The sequence below is a fragment of the Crotalus tigris genome, unplaced genomic scaffold, assembly GCF_016545835.1.
Source record: "Crotalus tigris isolate CLP2741 ecotype Arizona unplaced genomic scaffold, ASM1654583v1 scf7180000019156.414591, whole genome shotgun sequence".
In the NCBI taxonomy this organism is placed as follows: domain Eukaryota; kingdom Metazoa; phylum Chordata; class Lepidosauria; order Squamata; family Viperidae; genus Crotalus; species Crotalus tigris.
The window spans coordinates 254,113-278,089 of record NW_024097406.1 but is presented as its reverse complement, the minus strand read 5'-3'; the positions used below and the strand labels follow the sequence as shown (position 1 = coordinate 278,089).

The 23,977-nt window shown below is 38.3% G+C and overlaps 1 protein-coding gene across 3 annotated transcripts in view; it reads left to right on the top strand.

Moving 5' to 3' along the window:
* ASCC3 (activating signal cointegrator 1 complex subunit 3) overlaps positions 1 to 23,977 on the top strand; it is a 222,247-nt gene that overhangs the window by 66,088 nt on the left and 132,182 nt on the right. For all 3 annotated transcript variants that reach the window (XM_039360142.1, XM_039360140.1, XM_039360141.1), the window contains one exon: positions 4,572 to 4,736. In XM_039360142.1, coding sequence (XP_039216076.1) covers positions 4,572 to 4,736 — 165 coding nt within the window. The remainder of the gene's footprint in view (positions 1 to 4,571; positions 4,737 to 23,977) is intronic.

Sequence of the window (23,977 nt, the reverse complement as noted above, 5' to 3'; positions counted from 1 at the left end):
TCCCCTCTATTAACAAAGTAACACAGGTTACTGTCTTCACTTTCAGGCACATACTCCTTCCTCTTCACTTTATCTTGACCTTCTGATAAACAGTATTATAGAAATACAAGTTTGATATATGTGCATTTGTTGAAGCATATTAAAATTAGCTCTCTCTCAGCAGCATGGAGAGAGTTAACATAACCAGCAGCCAAGCTGCAGTTAAGAAAGAATCATCTTCCCTTTGACAAAGGGAAGATGGAGAGAGTATAAACCAGTGATGGCGAACCTTTTAGAGACTGAGTGCCCAAACTGCAACCCAAAACACACTTATGCATCATTGGGTGCCGGGTAGGTGTGGCCCATTGGCTGGGTGTGGCCCATTGGGTGGGCATGGCTGCAATGGTAACGGCAGACTGGGTGGAACTAAAATCAATCAATTCCAACTTTGCAAGATCTTTTTTTTCCCCGCAATAAGTTGAAATTGACTGATTGATTGAACCTTTTTTTTTTTTTGCACACAGCAGCAGAAGCCTAAAGCAAAAAGATTTTATAAAACCCAGCTGAAGGCCTAGGACTGGGGTGATGGCACGCGTGCCTACAGAGAGGGCTCTGAGTGCCGCCTCTGGCACCCGTGCCATAGGTTCGCCACCACTGATATAAACACTTCATTGACAATTCTACTCCTTTTTAAGTTTTAGAGAAGTCTGTGACAAGATTGCCATCTGTCAGACCTCCCTCACAGATCCTTATTTTCATGCTACTGTACTATGTTCAAAGGTACAAAGAACAAAGTTTCTTTCCAATACAGCTGAATTATGCCAATGATTTGTTCTTCAAACATGTGTGACTATTAATAAAGTAAAAACTGTCCTTTGAACCATGTATATAGGGACCTTGGGCCAATGAGCAGTGGCACTTTTGCTGATTGGTTGATTTAATTAATTTATGTGCTGCCCATCTCCCTCTGAAAAGTATTCTGAAGAACTCCTTAAGCTTGCAGCAACACATTTGATTCATGTTGTGACTTATTTGAATCTTTTGCGAGAAGCCCAGAACAGATGGATAGAGATAATCTGCCTCTTTCTAAACATTGTATACCATTACCTAAAGTGTCTTAGAAATGGGAATTAGAATATGGGGACCTGTATCTTGTAACCCTGAATATTCTGTCTAATTGAGCACAGTAACATTTTTGGACCTTGAACAAAGTTTGAATTTTTTATTATTAAAAATCAAGATGAAGCACATGTTCTTGTTCTAATAAATTCCCACTTTTGTAACACTGAAAAGGAAAGAACTCTTAACTGGTTGTCATATCCTGATGTGGAATGAAAATTAGGTTGGGAGATGCCTACTGCATCTAATTTTTGGTGAGCCTGTGAATCTTTGATTTTCTTTTTCAGGAAATTACATTTCAGCATTAGATTGCTGAGGCTCTAGGCAGACTGAGAATGAAGCTGCCTACTTAAATCCCAGGGCATAGGAAAGGCTTACTGCTGTGTTTTAAACTGGACATCTCAAAGTTGTTTGTTATTCTCCCTTCCAGATTTTCCAGTTTCACAATCTTTTAGGCATAAATCTTAAAGGAAGCATTGTTGTTATTCATCTTCTAACTTTGGATTCAGTCCATCAGTTATCTGTGTGGTCTCTGTCCTCAGTTTATTTAAATTGTGTTTCTGTCAGAGCTCTATTGAAATTCAGAACAACTGCATACAATAAGTTCACATCGTCTTCAGGATAACAATGTACACAATTTCACATTTAATTACTGTATTACTATTCTTTAGAGTTCCAACAGCAAGTTTTAATTATAACTTAGCCATAAAAAAGCACTTCATTGATACAGGATGTTTCCAAATGCTATAAAACTGAAAAGAAAGGTGGGGAGGCATATATTTCTTTTTTATTTTAAGTTATGACAGTGTAACTGTGGCACAAGAAGAAGTGTGATCACAGCAATACCAGTTTAGCTCTGGCAAATCCACTAAATAGCTAGTATTTGGAGCACTTCACACCTTTAAATTCTTAATATGCATTGCTAAATATATTTCATGACAGTTGGCTAATTAATTACAGCTGCTAATTTTTGTAGCTGACATCCTGTTCATTTCAAAGTGTTAATCAGTTGCATCAATAATAGGTGTGACAACAGTTTGTAAAATCTGGTTGAACATGCAGTATTTAGAGTTATCACATACTTATTAAATACTACAATTAGTGTGCTAGAAAACTTCGCTGCTCCTGGCTTTGATATTATCAACTGATCTGTGCCTAGTTCTTTGGTGACTAGCATCTTCAGCTTTTCCCATCATAGCAGTTAATAATACTAGATACTGTTTTGGCTCCTCAATTACTTTCATTTGGCCATGATTTATTTACTTACAGTCAGTGCTTTTTTTCTAAAAGAAAAAAAAAGTGCCGGAACTCACACACATCATACAACCTGCCTTGCCTACCCTACAAGGTTCCATCCAAAAAAGGTGCCGGAACTCCGTTCTGGGCATTCTATGAGAAAAATAGCCCTGCTTACAGTATTTATTTATATCCCACCTTTATTATTTTTGCAAATAAAGTGGTGAACATATCCAGCATGCCTTCCTCCTGTTTTCCCACAATAATGACTGGCCCAAGTCAGCCAGCTGGCTTTAGGTGGAATTAGAACTCATAGTTTCCTGCCTGGTACCTTAACTGCTAAACCAAACTGGCATTTGATGCAAAGTATTGTAATGACTCGTTGAACTTTTGGACTTTTAGTGTTTCATTATCCACTAACTCTTTTCATGTTAGCAAGTTATAAAATGTCAACCTTAGGGATATTTGTTGGGATATTCAAAGGTATCCCATCAAAAAAATGATTTTGGTTGCTATGTAATCAATGTAGCAAGAGAGTCAAGAAGAATTCCTCATACTTGCTTTTTAAAAAGGTTTTCACACAGCCCAACTAAAACATTGATGATTACTATATATGTTACTAAATAAATGTCTGCATAGAATAAGAAGCTTAATGAAAAATCTCCCACATTTAGTCAAAAATACTGAGGCTCTCTCTCCCTCCCTCTCTCTCTCTTTCTCTCTCTCTCTCTCTCTCTCTCTCTCACACACACACACACACACACACACACACACACACACACAAAGCCCAATCATGCAACATTTTAAGAAGCTTATGAAAGTCTCTTGATATTCTGTTTGGAATAGAAACCACTTTAAGCAAAAAAATATAAGACTGGTTTAAAAATTGATCCTTTGTTGTGTCTAAAAAAAAATAGCTGCCCTAGAGTGGATCCTAGGAACTGATTTTTTCAGATGTTTTTTTCTATATGATTAAAAAGGGAAGATATGATAAATTGTCCAGAGCTACGTATTTTCTGTCTTTTTTTGTTACTAAGCAAATGTGTGGCTATCTAGCTCATTTTTTCAAAACCTTGTTCTAATAAGTCTGAATAGGTAACATAAGGTTTTTGTTGTTAAAATTATACTTAGTAAAAGATTTAACTAGCTTAAACCATGTTCAAGTGCAGCAAGGAAATTCCATTCCAAACCAGCAGTTAATAAACATAAACTGCATTTTGTTCTTACACATTTTATGACCGCTTGCTTGATTTTTTTCCATGTTTTAAACCTGCAAGTACTGTGGGATGTAATGCTCAATTAAAATCATTTGCTCCATTTTATTCATAAGATAGTTCTTGAATGTGAAGTTGTACAATTACTCTATTTTAATGGATATTAATTTTCATATGCTCTTGAGGTCTGAGATTTATTATTTCCAAGACAATGATTTATTATTTCTACTAAACAGATGCAAATGGGCAATACCATCTCTTAAATTTCAGTAGTTAAATGCTTATGTTTTGGTCTGTTTTCTGGAATATGCAGTTGAAATCCCATAATATTAAAACAACAAAATTGAAATTTTAAGGATTGGTAACAACTTTTATGCATATGTGCCAATAAGCTTCAATTGTAGCCCAGGGAATATGGGCAATATTGCATTCCCAATTTTTGTTCATTGTTTTCTAGGTACTTGCCAAGTTACAATTTTGGACCTTAACTGCTTCTGAAATTGCAGGGGAACTTGTTGTAACATGCCACTGACAGCTTACTCTCCCAATGATCATCCACTAAAGCAAGCAGAGCATACATCAGCCTTCCCAATTCCACTAGGATTTTTTTCTTTTGTGTTATAACTATTTAGATTAACACAAGCACAATTGCAAGAATTGCCTCTGGTTATTAATCTCTAATCAACCCAGGGAGTCTCTCCCAACCAAAGGGTGAGATACAAATGTTTTAATGTGAGAAGTTACAAGTTACAAATGTTACAAATGTGCACATTTGGAATGGTTAGACATAAAGATAATTAGGATTGGGCATCCTTTGGAAAGTTTATAAATAGCTGTACTTAGTTAATAGACTTTCTATTGCATTTTCAGTTGCAAAGAAGAAAGTTTTAATGCTGCCATTTCAAGTTGGTCTGCTTAGCTTCATTACTTTTCAAGTTGTTCTTGACACCTCAGCAAGGCAGTGAAAAATAAATTTAAAGACTACAACATTTTTATTTATTTTTTGGTCATTTCCTTTCTCAGATGCTTGTAACCACTCCAGAAAAATGGGACGTTGTGACCAGAAAGAGTGTTGGCGATGTCGCTCTCTCTCAACTAGTGAAGCTCCTTATTCTTGATGAGGTTCACCTGCTCCATGAAGATAGAGGACCTGTACTAGAAAGTTTGGTAGCCCGCACATTACGCCAGGTATGTCAGGGTTGGTTGTTAGAACAAACGTAAGTAATATTGTATGCTAGAGACAATTCCAGTCATTAATTAAATCCTCCATTATGTCTAAGCTGCTTCGGTAGCAGTCATCATAAAGATCACCATTTTTGTCTCTTTGCTTTTTGAAACAGAAGGAATATATATATAGGGTGCTTAAAAGTTTGTGAACCATTCTGAATTTTTACTATTTCTGCATAAATATGATCCAAAATGTGTTGAGTTTGCCATACAAATCTTAAAACAAGATAGAGAGAACCCAATTAAAAAAATGAGTTAAAAGTATACTTCTTCATTTATTTATTAAGCACTATTGCATATATGTTTCTAAATGCTATTCTTAATTAAGCAACCCACACACAAACACAGGGATGTGCTGATATTAAATCATGGTATTACTCTTTGTTCACAGAGTTTTGTTAGAAAAGTGTACTGTTGGTCAAATCTGCCATTTTGTTTTCTCATATGCCAAAGACTTCGCCAATAAAAATCATACTGGAGAAAAATAATTCTACATAGATAGACCTGATAATAGATTTATATAGAGATCTGGAACTGTTTATATTTATTCCATATATTTTATGGAATAAAATAAGGAATACTTTGAAATTTGCTCAAAGTTCTCATACTGTGATACATCTTACAGAAGCCTTTTGTATCTTTCAGTAAAATGTCTTTTTAGTTATTGCTATTTTAAAATCACACAGCATTTTTTTAAAAAAATAAAAAATGGAAGTACTGTTTACTAAATTACACATTAAATGGTCAAGTAATTGCAGATCCAAAATCTCAGTGTCAATAAAAATATTTTTATTTATAGTTGGAAAAATAAGCCAAGCACATAATTTTAGCAAATTAATCTCTGCTTCCCTCCTCAAGCCCTGTTATATTGCCTCATTGTGGAGGGCAAGGAAAGATATTCCTGGAAGCGCTGCTGAATAACTTGAGTGATTTATTGGTTACTGAATGAAATTAGAGAAAATTAGTTAAGTAATACCATGCTATACTTCCTAATTCATCTGTGATTCTAAATTAGATAAAAAAAAACAGGTTAATAAACCTAGTTAAGAAGAAAAAGGATTACTGAAAATTAAAACGATCTGGTTTTATGCTTAAAATATCAACTGCAGGTTAAAATATCAAAAAGAGAAATGTGCTGTGTGGGATGGGAGGAAGTATCTAACTATGGTCGAAAGTTCAGTAGGGTTAATAGTTGTTAGAGCATAGATAGGATCACAGATCTCTGCAAAGGAATTATCTGTCTTTTAATATCTTTTGCAAAGATCAGTTTTTAATCTGTTCAGCTCCGAGGTCAAGTTACAGCTACCTTGTAAAGAAGGAGCTTTGAGATCACTGATTTGGTCTTAAATAAGAATATAAAAACATGTTTGCACATTATGCACTTTATGCTTTTACATGTAACTTCAAATTGAATTCATAAAACGTTTTGGAACATTTTGGAAGAAAAAGCTTTCAGCTTTGCTCCTATGCTGAGAATACATCAAAAGAATCCTCTGAAACCAATTTGTACTTTGATGTTTAAAGTTACACATTGCTGAAAATAGTACAGATGTAAAATGAAAATGTTTAAAGAAGGGCGGGAATGAGAGCAGAAGGCTCTAGACTTTCATGATTTTTAATGCAATTGAAATTTATCTCTATATTTATTTATTCAATTTACATGGCCACCCATCTCAAACAAGAGGGTGGCAAACAATCATAAAATCAACTAAACTACAGGCACAATACAAATGAAAATTAAATACATATAGCAGCTGAGAGACATTATAATCTGTAGGAAACGAGACCCTTAGCATACTCAGGACCCGAAGCTTGGGCCCATAACCAGATTATCAAGATTTTACAAAAGGCCAACAGGATTAGAGCCATCTTAATCTCTGAAGGGAGAATGTTCAAGAGGACAGGCACTACTTTTTTGGCTGATAGGACTTGGCTCCTGCAAATTAACCTCTAGAAAGCATGCTTAGTACTTTCCCTGTTCACATCAATAAGAACCAATGTCACATCCTGGGGGAAAAAATTCAAATGAAATGCATGAGTCATTTTTCAGTGTTCTAAAATTCCAGACTTCAGTGGATACTAAAATTATTGTATTTCCATTATTTTTAAGTTGCGGGTTTTCTCGCGCCCAGCGGTCTCCCATGGGTGTTGAAGAACAGACACGCACACGTGGTTTCCTCGGGATGGGAGCCTCGAACAAAGACGAAGCATCCCTTTTATTGTGTTATCAGAAGGCGGGTTTATAGGCACCTGGTGACCACCTTACACCAACCACATTTGTTATGACACAGCATATTAGCATATTACACGTGCTAACTTTGTTTTGCACACGCTACTATACAGCTGTTGCACATGGCACTAACAAACACCAAAACAACATTCCCTTGCACCGCACGGCACAAACTTGTTTACGCCAATCTATTTTCTCTTCTGACTTCCGCATACCTTGGCCTACTGCAGCTGGTGACTCAGCCTAACAGGCCAGATAACCCAATGACTCCAACATCTCCTACTTTTCTGTTTTATTTAAAAAATAAGGAGGTTGCGCTTTATAGGAAGTCATCCTCAGTGTCGCTTGGCAAAGTGAAGGCCGGTTTGGTTAGCAAGGGTAACTGAACTGCAGTGATAGGTGTAGTTACTAAATTGACCTGTTGGTGGGTGACAGTTCCTGAAGATTACAGTTTATTGCAGAAAGATGGTTCTTCAGGAAATTGCATTATCATATCCTGCTTCCCAGGTGATGGGGCTGACTCCTAGAGTTTGGGTGGGGTATGCAGATCTTCTCTTTTGTCTTCTTGATTGCTCTGGCTCCAACTTTCTGATGGTGTTACATTTGCATCTGTATGGGCCTAGCTCTTGTTTGGGGCAGATAGATTTGGGGCCAGGTTTGGTTTTTAAAAAGTCCTTTTGAGGAAAAATATATTTTTCTGCCCTTTTTAATATTTCCTTCTGGGGGGGCTAACTTCCATCAATATCCCCACTTTGTGCCTTAAGTGTGTAAATATATGACATTAAAATTGATCTGGTCAGGGAGACTTGGTAGGCAAGCTTTTAAACTGTTAAGCAAAAGAAAAAAGAAAAAGAAAAATATGACATTAATGGAGGCAGCAGAAAAAGATCCCTTTAGTGGCTCCCAAAAGGGGAGCTTGCACCCATAAAGTTCTAAAAGTCAGGGCAAAATTTTGTTAGGTGGAAAAGAAATTTATAGTATCCAATATTCTGTGCCAATCATTTTCAAATGTTGGATGTCACCTTTAGCTTCCAGTCAGGTTTGCATACCTCCCAAAATTCTTCACAGCCATGGTTTTCCTTAGTACATGACCACTGGCTGCCCAATTTCAAGGGTTGTTTCCTGCCTTAGCTCTTAATTCAGTGCATCCAGGTTTGTAATGTCCAATATGCCAGTCTATTAAATTTTCTTTAAATTGCACGTAATGAGTTCTAGGAATTCAAATCTGAGCTCAACAGTGCAAAATATTCAGGGCTGAAGTTTGGGATTTTCCCTGTTGCTTCCTTAGTCAGGGCATATGAATTGCAAATCACCTGAGGGGGCCTAGTTCCCTCCCCCTTGGAATCTGTTGGAAGTTGGTCCCACAAAGCTTTGGTGCAATAGAGCAAAAATCAGCCTGGGGGGAACTTTACTAAAGGTAGGTGGAGGGGATAGACTCTGAATGGTGTGAATGGTGTGTGTGTGTGCATATGCAGCTATTTCTACAAAACAGGCAATACAAACATTCTGGAAAAGTTTTCCCTCCCACCAGATAGAAGTCCAAGATGTTCAGTATTTGTTCTGCCACATATTCCCATCTCTCCATTAATACATTCAACTGGCTTGTTACAATACAAATGGGGCAAGAAAGAAAAGTTTACAATGAGTTTCCACCCTCCCCCCATAGTCTTAATTTTCTCTTCTGAGGCTTCGCATGGCACCACCTTCCTTCTGCAGCTCTCACAGGCATCTGGGGAAATGGTAGGACTTGGGAAGATGCATGGTGGCTTTTTAGTGGATGGCTGGATTCAAACTCAATCCCATGGCTCAAATGGATGGAGGCAGCATCTGGGTCTGTGTGTTGTGCTTCCAAAGGCTTGGGAGAGGGTTTCAGGGCTGAAAGATACAAGAACAAGGTCTCCCCCCCCCTTTTCTGGACAGACTCTACCAGGAGAGGCAGACAAAAGGTTTGGAGAACAAAGAGCAGGAAAAGAATTGGAAGGGGGGTAGTTTGCAGGCAGTTTGAAAATGCTGAAAACTCCAAATAATTTTAAAAGCCTAATATTTTAAGGTGTGCAACTTGCCAAGGGTAGGAGAACATTTATTCTAAAATAGACCACATCATTTTAGAGATTAGAAAATGCTTATTTGTTGCAGAAAAGTTTCATAGTAGCATCACCAATAAGTGATAGGATACAAAAAGTAACTTTAAAAAGTTATTTCCCCACACAAGCAGACTTGAGTTTCGAAAGGCTCTTGTAGATAGACACACAGAGAGAAGGAGGAATACAAACAAACAAACACAATTCTTTTTCTTCACTCTGTTTGTTGGCCAGACAAACAGAGTGAGGTTTTTCCTTTTTGTGGCTTATTTTAAGCAGAATTTCTAGCAGACTTTAAAATTCTTTTTCCTTTGGATTTGAAACAGTTAACAGTCACAGTTTTACACATCCTGGTCGGCACAAACTTGTTTACGCCAATCTATTTTCTCTTCTGACTTCCGCATACCTTGGCCTACTGCAGCTGGTGACTCAGCCTAACAGGCCAGATAACCCAATGACTCCAACATAAGTAAAGTGTTAAATCTAGCATATATATGTGCATTTTTATATCTTCCTTTCTCAATACTGTATATGGTGGAAATAGTATGTTTTCTTCAGACAGCTGCAGCAGCTTATTTCTTTCCAAACCAAACCAGTTAGAACATCACAACTTCAGACACTGTGAAGTCTACACAGCTACCCAGGCCATCATTTAAACTTGACATATGGGGAGCTGGGGGAGTGATTCCCAAATAAGCTAGTAAGTACTAACCCTCTTCAAGTATTAAGATAAAACAGTGATATTCTACTCATATTCAAGACGACTGGAAAGAAATGTGGTGGTCCTAGTCCCCCTTGCACTGTCTTCTGTGTATAAAAAAACAGTTGCAGTAAAGAAAGCTCTCCCTGAAGTTAAAATGTAGAAAATCATGATTCTTGTTGATGAGGTATGTCTCTTTGGATAGGTCTATTTACTACAGGCATTCACCTATGCATGTGGATGGGGCTAGCACAGGGGCCTTCAAACTTGACCCTTTTATGACTTGTGGACTTTTAACTCCCAGAATTCCTCAGCCAGGCATGCTGGCTGAGGAATTTTGGGAGTTGAAGTCCACAAGTCATAAAAGGGCCAAGTTTGAAGACCCCTGGGCTAGCATATTCACTTTGCTCCTCCTTAATACATATAAGAAGGTCACCATTCTATCTGGAATAACAGTAGGTTTCTATGAAACCCATCTATCCTGCATATGTCTATAATGAGAGAAGGGAAAATTAGTACCTTACATGATTTGTGCTTTATCAAAATTGCATTGCTGTTCTTCCTGATATGCAGGTTCTGAGGTTTTGCTGGTTAAAGAAATACAGGAAACCAGAAAGTGCCTTTAAGCTTTACGTTGTTATTCACCTGAATAGAGACGGACTCCTCTAAATGAGGGGAGCCATGAATGACAAGAAATTCTTGTATTTATTTGTATAATTACGTAAGCAACCCATCCAGCAAAGCTGACACACATAAGATAAAGATTGCACCCAGTAAGTCTGGCACACTGTAGATAAGAAGGGAGAAAGCAGAAGTAGCTAAACATGTTCCCATTGGAGTGTTCCTTAAAGATATTGTATGTTCTTGGGTGGGTTAGGACATTGGGTGTTGTCTTTGCTATCCTTTCCTGACCCTGCATCCAGGATTACGAGTGACCAAAGAGAGAGAAGCCATCTATATGTATTCACAATTAATACTGTCCCCTAATTCCTGGTCATCATTCCTTACCATCTGAATGCATTTGTTTTCCCTATTTGAATACTTGCAAAGTTGTCAGATATTTGCATTAATAAAAACTGCAGATGCTGTTGGAAATTAGCACTAGTTTTATGAGATTTCTGTTCTGAGAAACATTGGAATTTTTTCAGTTCAAATAGTGCAGATGTATGTTGTCTGGAGAAGTCCTAATGCCCTCATTTCTATGAGTTCATAGAGTTTAACATTTGTTCTCAGGGTTGCTTATATTTATCAACTTGCTTTGGTTTTACCTTTCATATCTGCTATAGCTACATGGAAAGTTCCATGACAGCTTCCAGAGAGATCATCAACTTGTATCAGATTCCTCAGTAGGAGCATACTGTTGCTTTGTAAAGATTGTCATGTTTAGCAAAGAAATGAAAGTATGCCAATAATCACTTGATTAGTTTTTTTAATCACCTGCTACTAGAGTAAAGAGATGCAGATATGGGTGTCTCATGCTAAGTTGCAGCACTGTAGTATGCCGTTGGGAATTATGGCTGAATTTTCTATGAATCCAGTCACAGTTGGAAAAAAATGAATTTGGTTTTTTTAAAAGTTGGGAACCTTTCTTAGAATAATATGAAGATATGAAAAGAATAATTTTATCCTCTGCAAGATAAAATAGAGGCATTCTATTATTTGCTACTAGAGCCCTTCTAGATGCTTGTGAAATCAGAATACTTTAAACACCAGGGTTCATTTAATACAATTAAGTATTAAATAGTATTACTAAAATAGTTGCTTAATTACAAATGGTTATTCAGAATAGTTATGACATACTTCTTTTTCTAGACATGGTATACTAATTACATTTTATCTTTGTTCTTTGGCACCCAAAGAATTACAAACACTAAGTAATCAATATTACTAAATTTAGAATTTAGATAATTTTCCTTAGGCCTGCCACATAGGCCTGTGAGAAGGAAGTAATGAATTGATAAGGGCAGTGAAATATCCATATAATCCTGCAATAGTAAGATTCATAAGAAAAGCAACTCATGTATAAGATAAAGCAGAGAGAAATTCTGAAAGCCTTTGAAGATTTTGTTATCATACTCTACAACATACAACATTATTCCTAGAATCCTACTCAAATATCTGGCAGGTTGGGACTGAATATATACTTCAATCCTAAATATATGGGGAGGGGGCATTGGTGGAATGATGCCTTATATTATATTATCCTTAGTGCCCTCACTGGCATATTGAATATATACGTGCAAAGAATAAATTCTGTTCTACTTGAATAGTGAGCTAATATGGATCTGCCTTGTATTTAAATGTCAGCTACATATTCAGTAGATAAACAAGAATAATCACTATAGTTATTTGTAGTTGCTACATAATTTTACCTATGGTGACTTTCTATTTACATGTTTAACACATGAGATAAAGCAGGACCATACTATGAAAGGTATGCAATAAAGAGTGGCATTTAATTATGTCATATTTGTAGGTCTATTACTAACAATTGCATGATGAAGAAAGATCAGTTTGAGGATCAGTGATACCTTCTTTTTCTTTTTTATAAAAACAAAAATGTAGGATTATAAAATTGGAAGGGCCATTGAATCTAACAGTTTTCAAGAATAACATTGTCCAATCCATTTCTATGTCATCTGCAGATTGAAAAGTATCCCATCTACCATGTAAAGGGCATGGATGGTGCTGAAAAGCCCACAACCCAGATCTGAACTTTTGGGTACCCTACTCAGTGCCTCTTACCAATCTGATAAGGAGCAATTCATGAGCACTTTTTAATATGTTTTGTTAAAATATTTCACAAGGCAAAGTAATAAAAATACAATTATATGTAACAGCAAAGAGAATTTAAAAAATAAACATAATATCAAAATTAACATGTGTAGCAATTTTTAAAATAAAAAGGGGGCTAGAAGCTTGGTAATTAATTCCAAAAAACCAAACATATTGCTAAATCTTCATTGTCCTCTTGTCCCAAAAAAATTAATTTAATACATTTAAACAATTCATTGCTGCAAACCAGGTGTGGATTTTTTTCTTTCCAATACAATATAGTATTTTTAGTCGATCCCAAGGCTTGAAAAAATTATTGATTTCTTAATAATTTCCAAATCCTAAGGATATAACTACAAAGAATTCATGCTTCTTAATATAAAGTAATTGATTCTAAGTCATATTAATAATTCTGTTGATGTCAGCTCCAAATGCAACAGTAATAGGAGGCAATCAAACCATGTATCTTAATGTTCCAACTTTTGGGATAAATTTCCAATAGCAGGTGATTGTAAATAGCCCCTATTAAATATTCTCTGAGATGTCCAATATCCTCCTTTTAAAGTTATAGATTACAGTGTTCATGTTGTTTAATATGTTCTTTCATTGATTTACCAGAACAAGACATTCTAGCTTGTTATTCCAAAGGTCACATAAATAACTAATGTCAAATTCATCAGTGTCTGATAAGATGGGTTACTGGCTTAGGTTCCATGAATAATTCCTCCAAAACTACTAACTGCTGTGGATCTTCAGAAGCAATAACTGCCTATGGAGCAAATAAATGAAACAATGTGCCTAAATATGAATATACTGCTTGAATATATTTTCTGTAAAATTCTCTGGAGAAGTTCAAACTTATTTCTAATTCTGTAAAAAAATTCTATTAAAGTTTTAAAAGTGGTTTCTTCGGAGTTGAGTTGATTCTAAGTAGTAATATTGCAAGAGGTCCAGTTTACAAATCTTTCTTCCCTTTTAGATTCTACTTATTCCATTCTGTTCTTCATCCAGAACAGATAGGTCACTATCTAAATTTGTTAAATAAATCAATAAATGTGTAATCTGGGAGTATCCTATGTTCTAAGAATTTTATAGATGAGTTGGTAATATTTATATCCTTCACCCAATATTTACGGTACCATATATTTCTTGCAGTTTTTGAGCCAGCTTTACAGCTACTTAATTGTCATGTCAACTAGATGAAAGATTTGCAGAACTTCAGATCTGAAACTGAAAAGATACTGCAGAGTGGATAATACACAATGCCTATTTGGAATCTTCTTTTAAAAAGTTGCTTCTTTTCATAGGCCTGCATGGTAACTGCATAATCTTAGGAAAATGTGAAAGTGTATGATGTGCTTTGAAAAGAGTGTATATTCTCTATTGTTACTTAGCTAAAATGTGTATTTTCTTGGAATTGTGCAGCAACTATGGAAGCCCAGTAAAAGATGCAACTATTTTATGAAGGTGCTGACATGTCCAGCACATGTATACATGTGTGTTCCAAGGCATCAGATCTGAAGCATTTCATCTCCATAATGTAAACCATACTTGACTAGTTAGTTATCATTGTGTTCTTTGTCAAATACTTTGTTGAAGTCAAGCATTCTAGGACTATGTTGAGGAAGCTGCTTAATTAAAAATGAGTCTGAGAAAACTTCTACATTGCAACAGTAAGCTGAGTTCCAGTGATCACTGTGTTGTTTTCAGGATGCTTATATTTTATGATCTTCTCTAGGATCTCCCTAAGTTTCAGTCCGATTCTAGTTTTGAAATTAGAGACAATTATCCTCAAATTTCTCAAAGATAATTCATAAAGTTTTACCAGGTCATAAGCAACTTCAGTCAGTATCCTAAATAGGCATTCCATCTTTCTGTTTCAAGCATCACTTTTACTCTTCAGTCTGTTCTTTTCAATTTCTTCTTCTTCTTCTTCTCCTCCTCCTCCTCCTCCTCCTCCTCCTCCTCCTCCTCCTCCTCCTCCTCCTCCTCCTCCTCTTCTTCTTCTTCTTCTTCTTCTTCTTCTTCTTCTTCTTCTTCTTCTTCTTTTCTTCAGCTTTTTTGATAACAAGATAGGCTAGTAAGTTTCTATCATCCATCTTGAGCGATTAAATCCTCCATCACTATATCTGCATGCCTATGAAATATCTGCAATTTATTTCTGGAAAGTATTGTTTATATTTTTGGACTAGTCACTGACTTCAATAAGAATTATTTTTCTTTATATTTTATATTTTATTCTCCTAATAAATAACTGGCAACAAACTGCCTTGTATCTCATCTACTATTTATTTTAATACAGATGTTCTCTGCAATATTGTTCTCATTTCCTTGAATTTCTGTGGGAAATAATATCATAGAATACAACTCCTCCTTTCTATTTTACTTCTATTCCCCTTGAACAAATTGTATCTTTCAATTGCTATTTTCCAATCATGGGAGTCACTCCACCAGCGTATTTAGATATGCTTGCCTTCCCGTTCTTGTTTATGTTTCATACTCTGAGCTTCAGTGTGTACATAGGAAAAGCTAGGCATTTTATAAGTCAATATTCTTTCAGATTTTTAGTGTGCACTGTAAAGGAAATTGCTGTAACAAGGCTTTTCTCTGAATCTTTACTTCAGGGGTTTTCATTTCACAGGAATTAGTTCAGTTTAAAGACTTCATGATCAATGAAATCTATATGCTGCCTCTTTTAGGCCTTAAGAAAAATATCCAGATGGAAGGATTGCTGCTTCTCCAAGATTCAGTCAAGAAATGAAAGTTGTTGAATCCACTCAACTTTTAGTTGTGTTTCATAAGTAACCATTTCTCCTCTTTTGCTCCCATTCATAACCCAGGGAATTTTCCTCCGCGACAAGAATAATGGAGGAATCTGAATGATGTATCAAACTCTTCTATATATATAGGACATTATTTCCAGTCTTTTCAGTCAAATAAAAATATTTTCAAATAAACATCATAAGCTCCACAGTTCTATTTTGTATGTAGTTGTTGATCACAATTGCTGATATTACCTTTCAGAATCCCCCGTTTTGTAATTATTATTTTTACCCACAAAATAGTATGGAAATTATTAAAAACACAACAAAATTGTAGCCCTGACATTATAAAGGGTTTTATTTGTCTTATTCTGTTGACCCAAAGCAAAGACAAGCCATGGTTGCATTTTAATTAAGGATAGATTATTTAAAAACAAAGATGCAGTGATCATATTCAGGATGATTGCCTGCCTGCTATCTTGCTAAATTCCTCCTCTCATTAACCTAATCTATTTGGAAGGTAAGAAGGAGTTGTATTATATGGCATCATGCTGCTGGAACTGAATTCATGTCATGTCATTTAGGTTAACATGACAAGGTTGTTCGTTATTCATATATATATAAGTTTTCGCGGGTATTTGTATGTAAGTCTTTGGTTGTTCAGGTTTTCTCCCGCGTAAAATTGGAAGTGTCTTGGCGACGTTTCGACGAAGTCCCATTCGTCATCTTCAGGCTGGTGTTTTCAACTTCATGCTTCGAGGAGCAATGTGTGATCGTAGCTGTTTCTTCCTTTTAACTGCTAGTAGGGGTATGAACTGATTGGATGAGAGCTTGGCTGTGTTCTGATTGGATAGAGGTGTGTTCTGATTGGTTAGGAGCTTGGCTGTGCTCTGATTGGATGGGGAGGTTGGCTGTGCTCTGATTGGTTGGGGGAGTGTTCTGTTTGGGTGTGGGCTTTGTTGTGCTCAGGTTAATCTGAGTTGCAGGAGGATGTGACCTACATATATATATATATATATATGTATGTATGTATGTATGTATGTATGTATATATGTAGATCTTTGGTTGTTCGGGTTTTCTCCCGCGTAAAATTGGAAGTGTCTTGGCGACGTTTCGACAAAGTCCCATTCGTCATCTTCAGGCTGGTGTTTTCAGCTTCTTGCTTTGAGCAGCAATGTGTGGTCTTAGCTGTTTCTTCCTTTTAACTGCCAGTGGGGGTATGAACTGATTGGATGGGAGCTTGGCTGTGTTCTGATTGGGTGGAGGTGTGTTCTGAATGGTTAGGGGCTTGGCTGTGCTCTGATTGGCTGTGCTCTGTTTGGTTGTGCTCAGGTTAGTCTGAGTTGCAGAGGGGTTTAAGATTTTGGGCTGCCTTGCTATTGTTTGGCTTCATGTTCGTGGTCGAGCCTCCTCTTCATGGAGGGTCTCAGTTTGCTTCATGTATGGATTGGAGGGGTTTAAAGTGGCTAATGATGCAGCTGTGGTCTGGCTTCTGGTTTGTGGTCGTGCCTCGTCATCGGTGTGGCTTTGGGTTTGTTTTTTGCGTGGATGTGTGGTGGTGACATCCTGTGTGGTTTTTGTGAGTGTGGGTCTGGTATCATTTTTTGTGTTAGGGAGTCGTTTGTCAATAAGGGCGGGTTTCCAAATGGTTGGTAGGTGGGAGGTATCATCTCGCTTGTTCATGCTGTGTGGGCGTTTTTCTATCTCGATGGCTTCTCTGATTATTCTGTTATTAAAATGTTCACTTTTGGCAATGGTTCTGGTATTTTTAAAGTCAATTTCATGTCCTGTGGCTTTAAGGTGTTGGACCAGGGAAGATGTTGGTTCCTCTTTTTTGACTGAGTTCTTATGTTCTTCAATGCGTGCACTTATTCTTCTGTTGGTTTGTCCGATGTATGTGGTGGGACAAGTGGTGCATGGGATTTCGTATACTCCTTGATTTTCTAATTCAATTTTATCTTTGGGGTTTCTAAGGATGGTGGATATTTTTCTGTTTGTGCAGAATGCTGTTTTGATGTTGTGTTTGGAGGATCTTACTGATTCTGTCTGTGGTGCCTTTTATGTATGGGAGGAGGGCTTTGCCGTTTTCTTGTTCTTTGTCTTGGATTTTAGTGGGGGTTTCTTTTTGGATTAGGTTTGTAATCTTATTTCTATGGAAGCTTCGATGTCATATCCCTCTTCACCCAAGTGCCTATCAAAGAAGCCTTGACAACTATTCAGAACAAATATAAACCCCCCAAACACATCTTAGATCTGACCAACCACTGCCTATCCAACACATACTTCATCTATAATGGACAAAAATACAAACAAACAGAAGGAGCACCCATGGGATCACCCCTCTCACCTGTCATTGCCAACCTCTACATGGAACACTTTGAAACCCAAGCTCTAGAAAAATCAGATCACAAACCCAAACTCTGGCTCAGATACGTAGATGACACCTTCATAATCTGGCCACATGGGAAAGAAAAACTGGACAACTTCCTCACACACCTCAACAGCCTACACCCCAAAATACAGTTCACCATGGAAACAGAAGCTAACAACCAACTTCCCTTCCTGGATGTCTTAGTCTACAAGAAATCCAATGGCTCCCTAGGACACACCATCTACCAGAAGAAAACACACACAAACCGCTATCTGCACGCTCTCTCACACCACCACCCAGCACAGATCAACTCTGTAGCCAAGACACTCATCTCCAGAACAAAACGCTTAGCTGACGAACAACACCTAAAACCCGAACTACACACTCTCACCAATGTACTAACATCCAATGGATTCCATCGAAATAAGATTACAAACCTAATCCAAAAAGAAACCCCCACTAAAATCCAAGACAAAGAACAAGAAAACGGCAAAGCCCTCCTCCCATACATAAAAGGCACCACAGACAGAATCAGTAAGATCCTCCATAAACACAACATCAAAACAGCATTCTGCACAAACAGAACAATATCCACCATCCTTAGAAACCCCAAAGATAAAATTGAATTAGAAAATCAAAGAGTATACGAAATCCCATGCACCATTTGTCCCACCACATACATCGGACAAACCAACAGAAGAATAAGTGCGCGCATTGAAGAACATAAGAACTCAGTCAAAAAAGAGGAACCAACATCTTCCCTGGTCCAACACCTTAAAGCCACAGGACATGAAATTGACTTTAAAAATACCAGAACCATTGCCAAAAGTGATCATTTTAATAACAGAATAATCAGAGAAGCCATTGAGATAGAAAAACGCCCACACAGCATGAACAAGCGAGATGATACCTCCCCCCTACCAGCCATTTGGAAACCCGCCCTTATTGACAAACGACTCCCTAACACAAAAAATGATACCAGACCCACACTCACAAAAACCACACAGGAGGTCACCACCACACATCCACGCAAAAAACAAACCCAAACCCACACCGATGACGAGGCACGACCACAAACCAGAAGCCAGACCACAGCTGCATCATTAGCCACTTTAAACCCCTCCAATCCATACATGAAGCAAACTGACACCCTCCATGAAGAGGAGGCACGACCACGAACGCGAAGCCAGAAAATAGCAAGGCAGCCCAAAATCTTAAACTCCTCTGCAACTCAGACTAACCTGAGCACAACCAAACAGAACACTCCCCCAGCCAATCAGAGCACAGCCAAGCCCCTAACCATTCAGAAAACACCTCCACCCAATCAGAACACAGCCAAGCTCCCACCCAATCAGTTCATACCCCCACTGGCAGTTAAAAGGAAGAAACAGCTAAGACCACACATTGCTGCTCGAAGCATGAAGCTGAAAACACCAGCCTGAAGATGATGAATGGGACTTCGTCGAAACGTCGCCAAGACACTTCCAATTTTACGCGGGAGAAAACCCAAACAACCAAAGGTCTACATACAAATACCCGCGAAAACCTCAGAAAACGTGTGTGTGTGTGTGTGTGTGTGTGTGTGTGTGTGTGTGTGTATATATAGGTCTTTGGTTATTTGGGTTTTCTCCCGCATCAAATTGGAAGTGTCTTGGCGACGTTTCGACAAAGTCTCATTCATCATCTTCAGGCTGGTGTTTTTGGCTTCGTGCTTCTAGGAGCAATGTGTGATCGTAGCTGTTTCTTCCTTTTAACTGCCAGTGGGGGTATGAACTGATTGGATGAGAGCTTGGCTGTGTTCTGATTGGATGGAGGTGTGTTCTGATTGGTTAGGAGCTTGGCTGTGCTCTGATTGGATGGGGGGTTGGCTGTGCTCTGATTGGATGGGGAGTTGGCTGTGCTCTGATTGGTTGGGGGAGTGTTCTGTTTGGGTGGGGGCTTTGTTGTGCTCAGGTTAGTCTGAGTTGCACGGGGATGTGAGATGGTGAGCTGCATTGCTATTGTTTGGCTTCACGTTCGTGGTCGTGCCTCATCTTCATGGTGGGTGTCAGTTTGCTTCATATATGGATTGGAGGAGTTTAAAGTGGCTAATGATGCAGCTGTGGTCTGGCTTCTGGTTTGTGGTCATGCCTCATCATCGGTGTGGGTTTGGGTTTGCTTTTTGCATGGACGTGTGGTGGTGACATCCTGTGTGGCTTTCGTGAGTGTGGGTCTGGTGTCATTCTGTCTGTTAGGGACTCGTTTATCAATAAGGGCGGGTTTCCAAATGGCTGGTAGGCGGGAGGTATCATCTCATTTGTTCATGCTGTGTGGGCATTTTTCTATCTCAATGGCTTCTCTGATTATTCTGTTATTAAAGTGTTCAGTTTTGGCGATAGTTCTGGTCTTTTTAAAGTCAATTTCATGTCCTGTGATTTTAAGGTGTTGGACCAGGGAAGAAGTTGGTTCCTCTTTTTTGACTGAGTTCTTATGTTCTTCAATGCGTGCACTTATTCTTCTGTTGGTTTGTCCGATGTATGTGGTGGGACAAATGGTGCATGGGATTTCATATACTTCTTGATTTTCTAACTCTATTTTGTTTTGGGGGTTTCTTAGGATGGTGGACATTTTTGTGTTTGTGCAGAATGCTGTCTTAATGTTGTGTTTGTGGAGGATCTTGCTGATTCTTTCTGTGGTGCCTTTTATGTAAGGGAGGAGGGCTTTGCCATTTTCTTGTTCTTTGTCTTGGATTTTAGTGGGGGTTTCTTTTTAGATTAGTTTGGTAATCTTATTTCTTTGGAATCCATTGGATGTAAGTACATTAGTGAGTGTGTAGTTCGGTTTTTAGGTATTGTTCATCAGCTAAGCGTTTTGTTCTAGAGATGAGTGTCTTGGCTACGGAGTTGATCTGTGCTGGGTGGTGGTGTGAGAGAGCGTGCAGATAGCCGTTTGTGTGTGTTTTCTTCTGATAGATGGTGTGTCCTAAGGAGCCATTGGATTTCTTGTAGACTAAGACATCCAGGAAGGGAAGTTGGTTGTTAGCTTCTGTTTCCATGGTGAACTGTATTTTGGGGTGTAGGCTGTTGAGATGTGTGAGGAAGTTGTCCAGTTTTTCTTTCCCATGTGGCCAGATTATGAAGGTGTCGTCTACGTATCTGAGCCAGAGTTTGGGTTTGTGATCCGATTTTTCTAGAGCTTGGGTTTCAAAGTGTTCCATGTAGAGGTTGGCAATGACAGGTGAGAGGGGTGATCCCATGGGTGCTCCTTCTATTTGTTTGTATTTTTGTCCGTTATAGATGAAGTATGTGTTGGATAGGCAGTGGTTGGTCAGATCTAGGATGTGTTTTGGGGGGTTATATTTGTTTTGGATAGCTGTCAAGGCTTCTTTGATTGGCACTTGGCTGAAGAGGGATAAGACAAAACAGAGTTAGAAAATCAAGGAGTATACGAAATCCTATGCACCGCTTGTCCCACCACATACATCGGACAAACCAACAGAAGAATAAGTGCACTCATTGAAGAACATAAGAACTCAGTCAAAAAAGAGGAACCAACTTCTTCCCTGGTCTAACACCTTAAAATCGAGATAGAAAAACGCCCACACAGCATGAACAAACGAGATGATACCTCCCGCCTACCAGCCATTTGGAAACCCGCCCTTATTGACAAACGAGTCCCTAGCACAAAGAATGACACCAGACCCACACTCACGAAAGCCACACAGGATGTCATCACCACACGTCCACGCAAAAAGCAAACCCAAACCCATACTGATGATGAGGCACAACCACAAACCAGAAGCCAGACCACAGCTGCATCATTAGCTGCTTTAAACCCCTCCAATCCATACATGAAGCAAACTGACACCCACCATGAAGATGGGGCACGGCCACGGACGCGAAGCCAAGCAATGGCAATGCTCACCATCTCACATCCCCCTGCAACTCAGATTAACCTGAGCACAACAAAGCCCACACCCAAACAGAACACTCTCCCAACCAATCAGAGCACAGCCAACCCCCCATCCAATCAGAGCACAGCCAAGCTCCTAACCAATCAGAACACACCTCCATCCAATCAGAACACAGCCAAGCTCTCATCCAATCAGTTCATACCCCCACTGGCAGTTAAAAAGAAGAAACAGCTACGATCACACATTGCTTCTAGAAGCACGAAGCCAAAAACACCAGCCTGAAGATGATGAATGAGACTTTGTCGAAACGTCACCAAGTCACTTCCAATTTGACGCGGGAGAAAACCCAAATAACCAAAGATCTACATACAAACACCCGCGAAAACCTCAGAAAACAAATATATTTGTTATTCGGGTTTTCTCCCGCGTCAAATTGGAAGTCTCTTGGTGACGTTGAATTTTTAATGTTTCTAATAAAATTGACATAATAGATTTTAACCCTACCTAAAATTATTTTCTCCCCCTTTCCCTCATTCATACCTGTTATTTATACAAATAAAATATATGAATTTATGCTGAAACTAATAGGTTTGACAACAACTTTAAAAGTGCTGAAAGAACTATTCCCAAACAATTGTCTTTTCAAACAAATTAAAATCTCCAATTATATCTTCAATTACTCCCATAATATATGCTCACTCTTCTTATTCTTCACCTGTTCCTTATCCCTATCATAATAGTATGCTGTAGGGCACTACATAGAATTAAACTTAAATTTCTTTTTAAACTTACCATATCAAGCACTAGTGCCAATGAATCTCAAAGATGTTATTTAAGATTCGGACAAAATTATGTTGATTGAAATATTTTTCAGGTTCTGAAACCTCATATCCTTAATATAGAATAAGATGTACATTTTAAGTCATGAATATACTGTACATTTATTTCTGTAGCCTATAGGACTGAAACTCTATTTCTGCTTCTCTTGGCTGAATTTCTTGCAGTAAGGTTAGGTGATATTAAGAAGCATTCTTAACACAACCATAAGAAGGTCTATGCTTCTATTTTTTTCATGCACTAGTTTTCAGTAATTGCAGAGATGAAACGATGTTCATATTCCTCTCACTGTTACAGTAACCAATAAATTTGATACACCTCTAAATCATGACAGGATTGGTTGTTTAAAATCTATTTTGGTATTCCCCTCATAATGTGGAACCATGTTGCCTTCAGTGTATTTAGTGTACAAAATTAAAGTGCTCATTTTCGATCAAAAGCAAGCTTTGTCAGTTTTTAATTCTTGAAAATAAAATTTAGCTGTTCAGTTTTTCCAGTTAAAGTTCTGGAGGCAATTCTTCCTATTTAACTATTATTATAATCATCTGCTGATTTGTCTATACATTTTTCCATTTCTACTTTTTTTTATTTCTACTATTTCCAACAATGATTATTACAGTATGGTAAAATGGTATATGTATGTAGATAATGAATGTACGGAAGTGAACAACAACCCCCCCCCCAATATCAACATCCCAATGTATATTTTAAATAATCACATAAAATCAGTTTCTTGGTTAAAAGCAAATAGGAAGAATTAGATCAGTGCTTCTCAACGTTTGTGTGACGGCGACCCCCGTCACACAAACGTGCCATGCATGCGCGCCGGCGCCCCCATGCGCGGCGGTGCCCCCATGCGCGGCAGTGCCCCACATGCATGCGCAGCACGGCGCCACACACATGCACGGCGCCACACGCATGCGCGGCGCAGCGCCACACGCAGGTGCGGCGCCACCCCATGTGCACGTGCGTGGCGCCGCCCCCATGCGCATGCGCGGCACCCCAAAGCGCGTGTGTGCGCGGCGGCGCCCCCCGAGGGGGAAAAATGGCGGATCGCCTTGTTTGGCGACCCCCGAGAAATGGTCGATCGACCCCAAATGGGGTCGCAACCCATAGGTTGAGAACCGCTGAATTAGATCTTCCAAACCACTTGACCCTATAATAAAAAATCAGATCTCTTAACATATTTGCAGAGGACATTCCACAATCTAGCATCATAGCTCCTACTTCAGCAGTGCGTTGGACTAGAAGACCTCTAAGGTCCCTTCCAACTCTACTCTGATTGATTGATGGATTGATTTAGCATACAGTGGTTGATAACACTTGTTACAATAATAGAATATCTCCTGAAGCAATCCAGGAATTCATGGCTATCATAACAGCCAAAGATCTGACTCAAATGTGGTATTACACTTAATAAAGATGTGTCCTTTGTTATAATGGATAATGTTAATGTCATAATGACTTCAACCAGATGTGCCAGAACTGCTGTCGCTAAGCAATGCAATTACATGATGTTGTGTTTTACAACAACAACCCTTAGCAATGGAAATT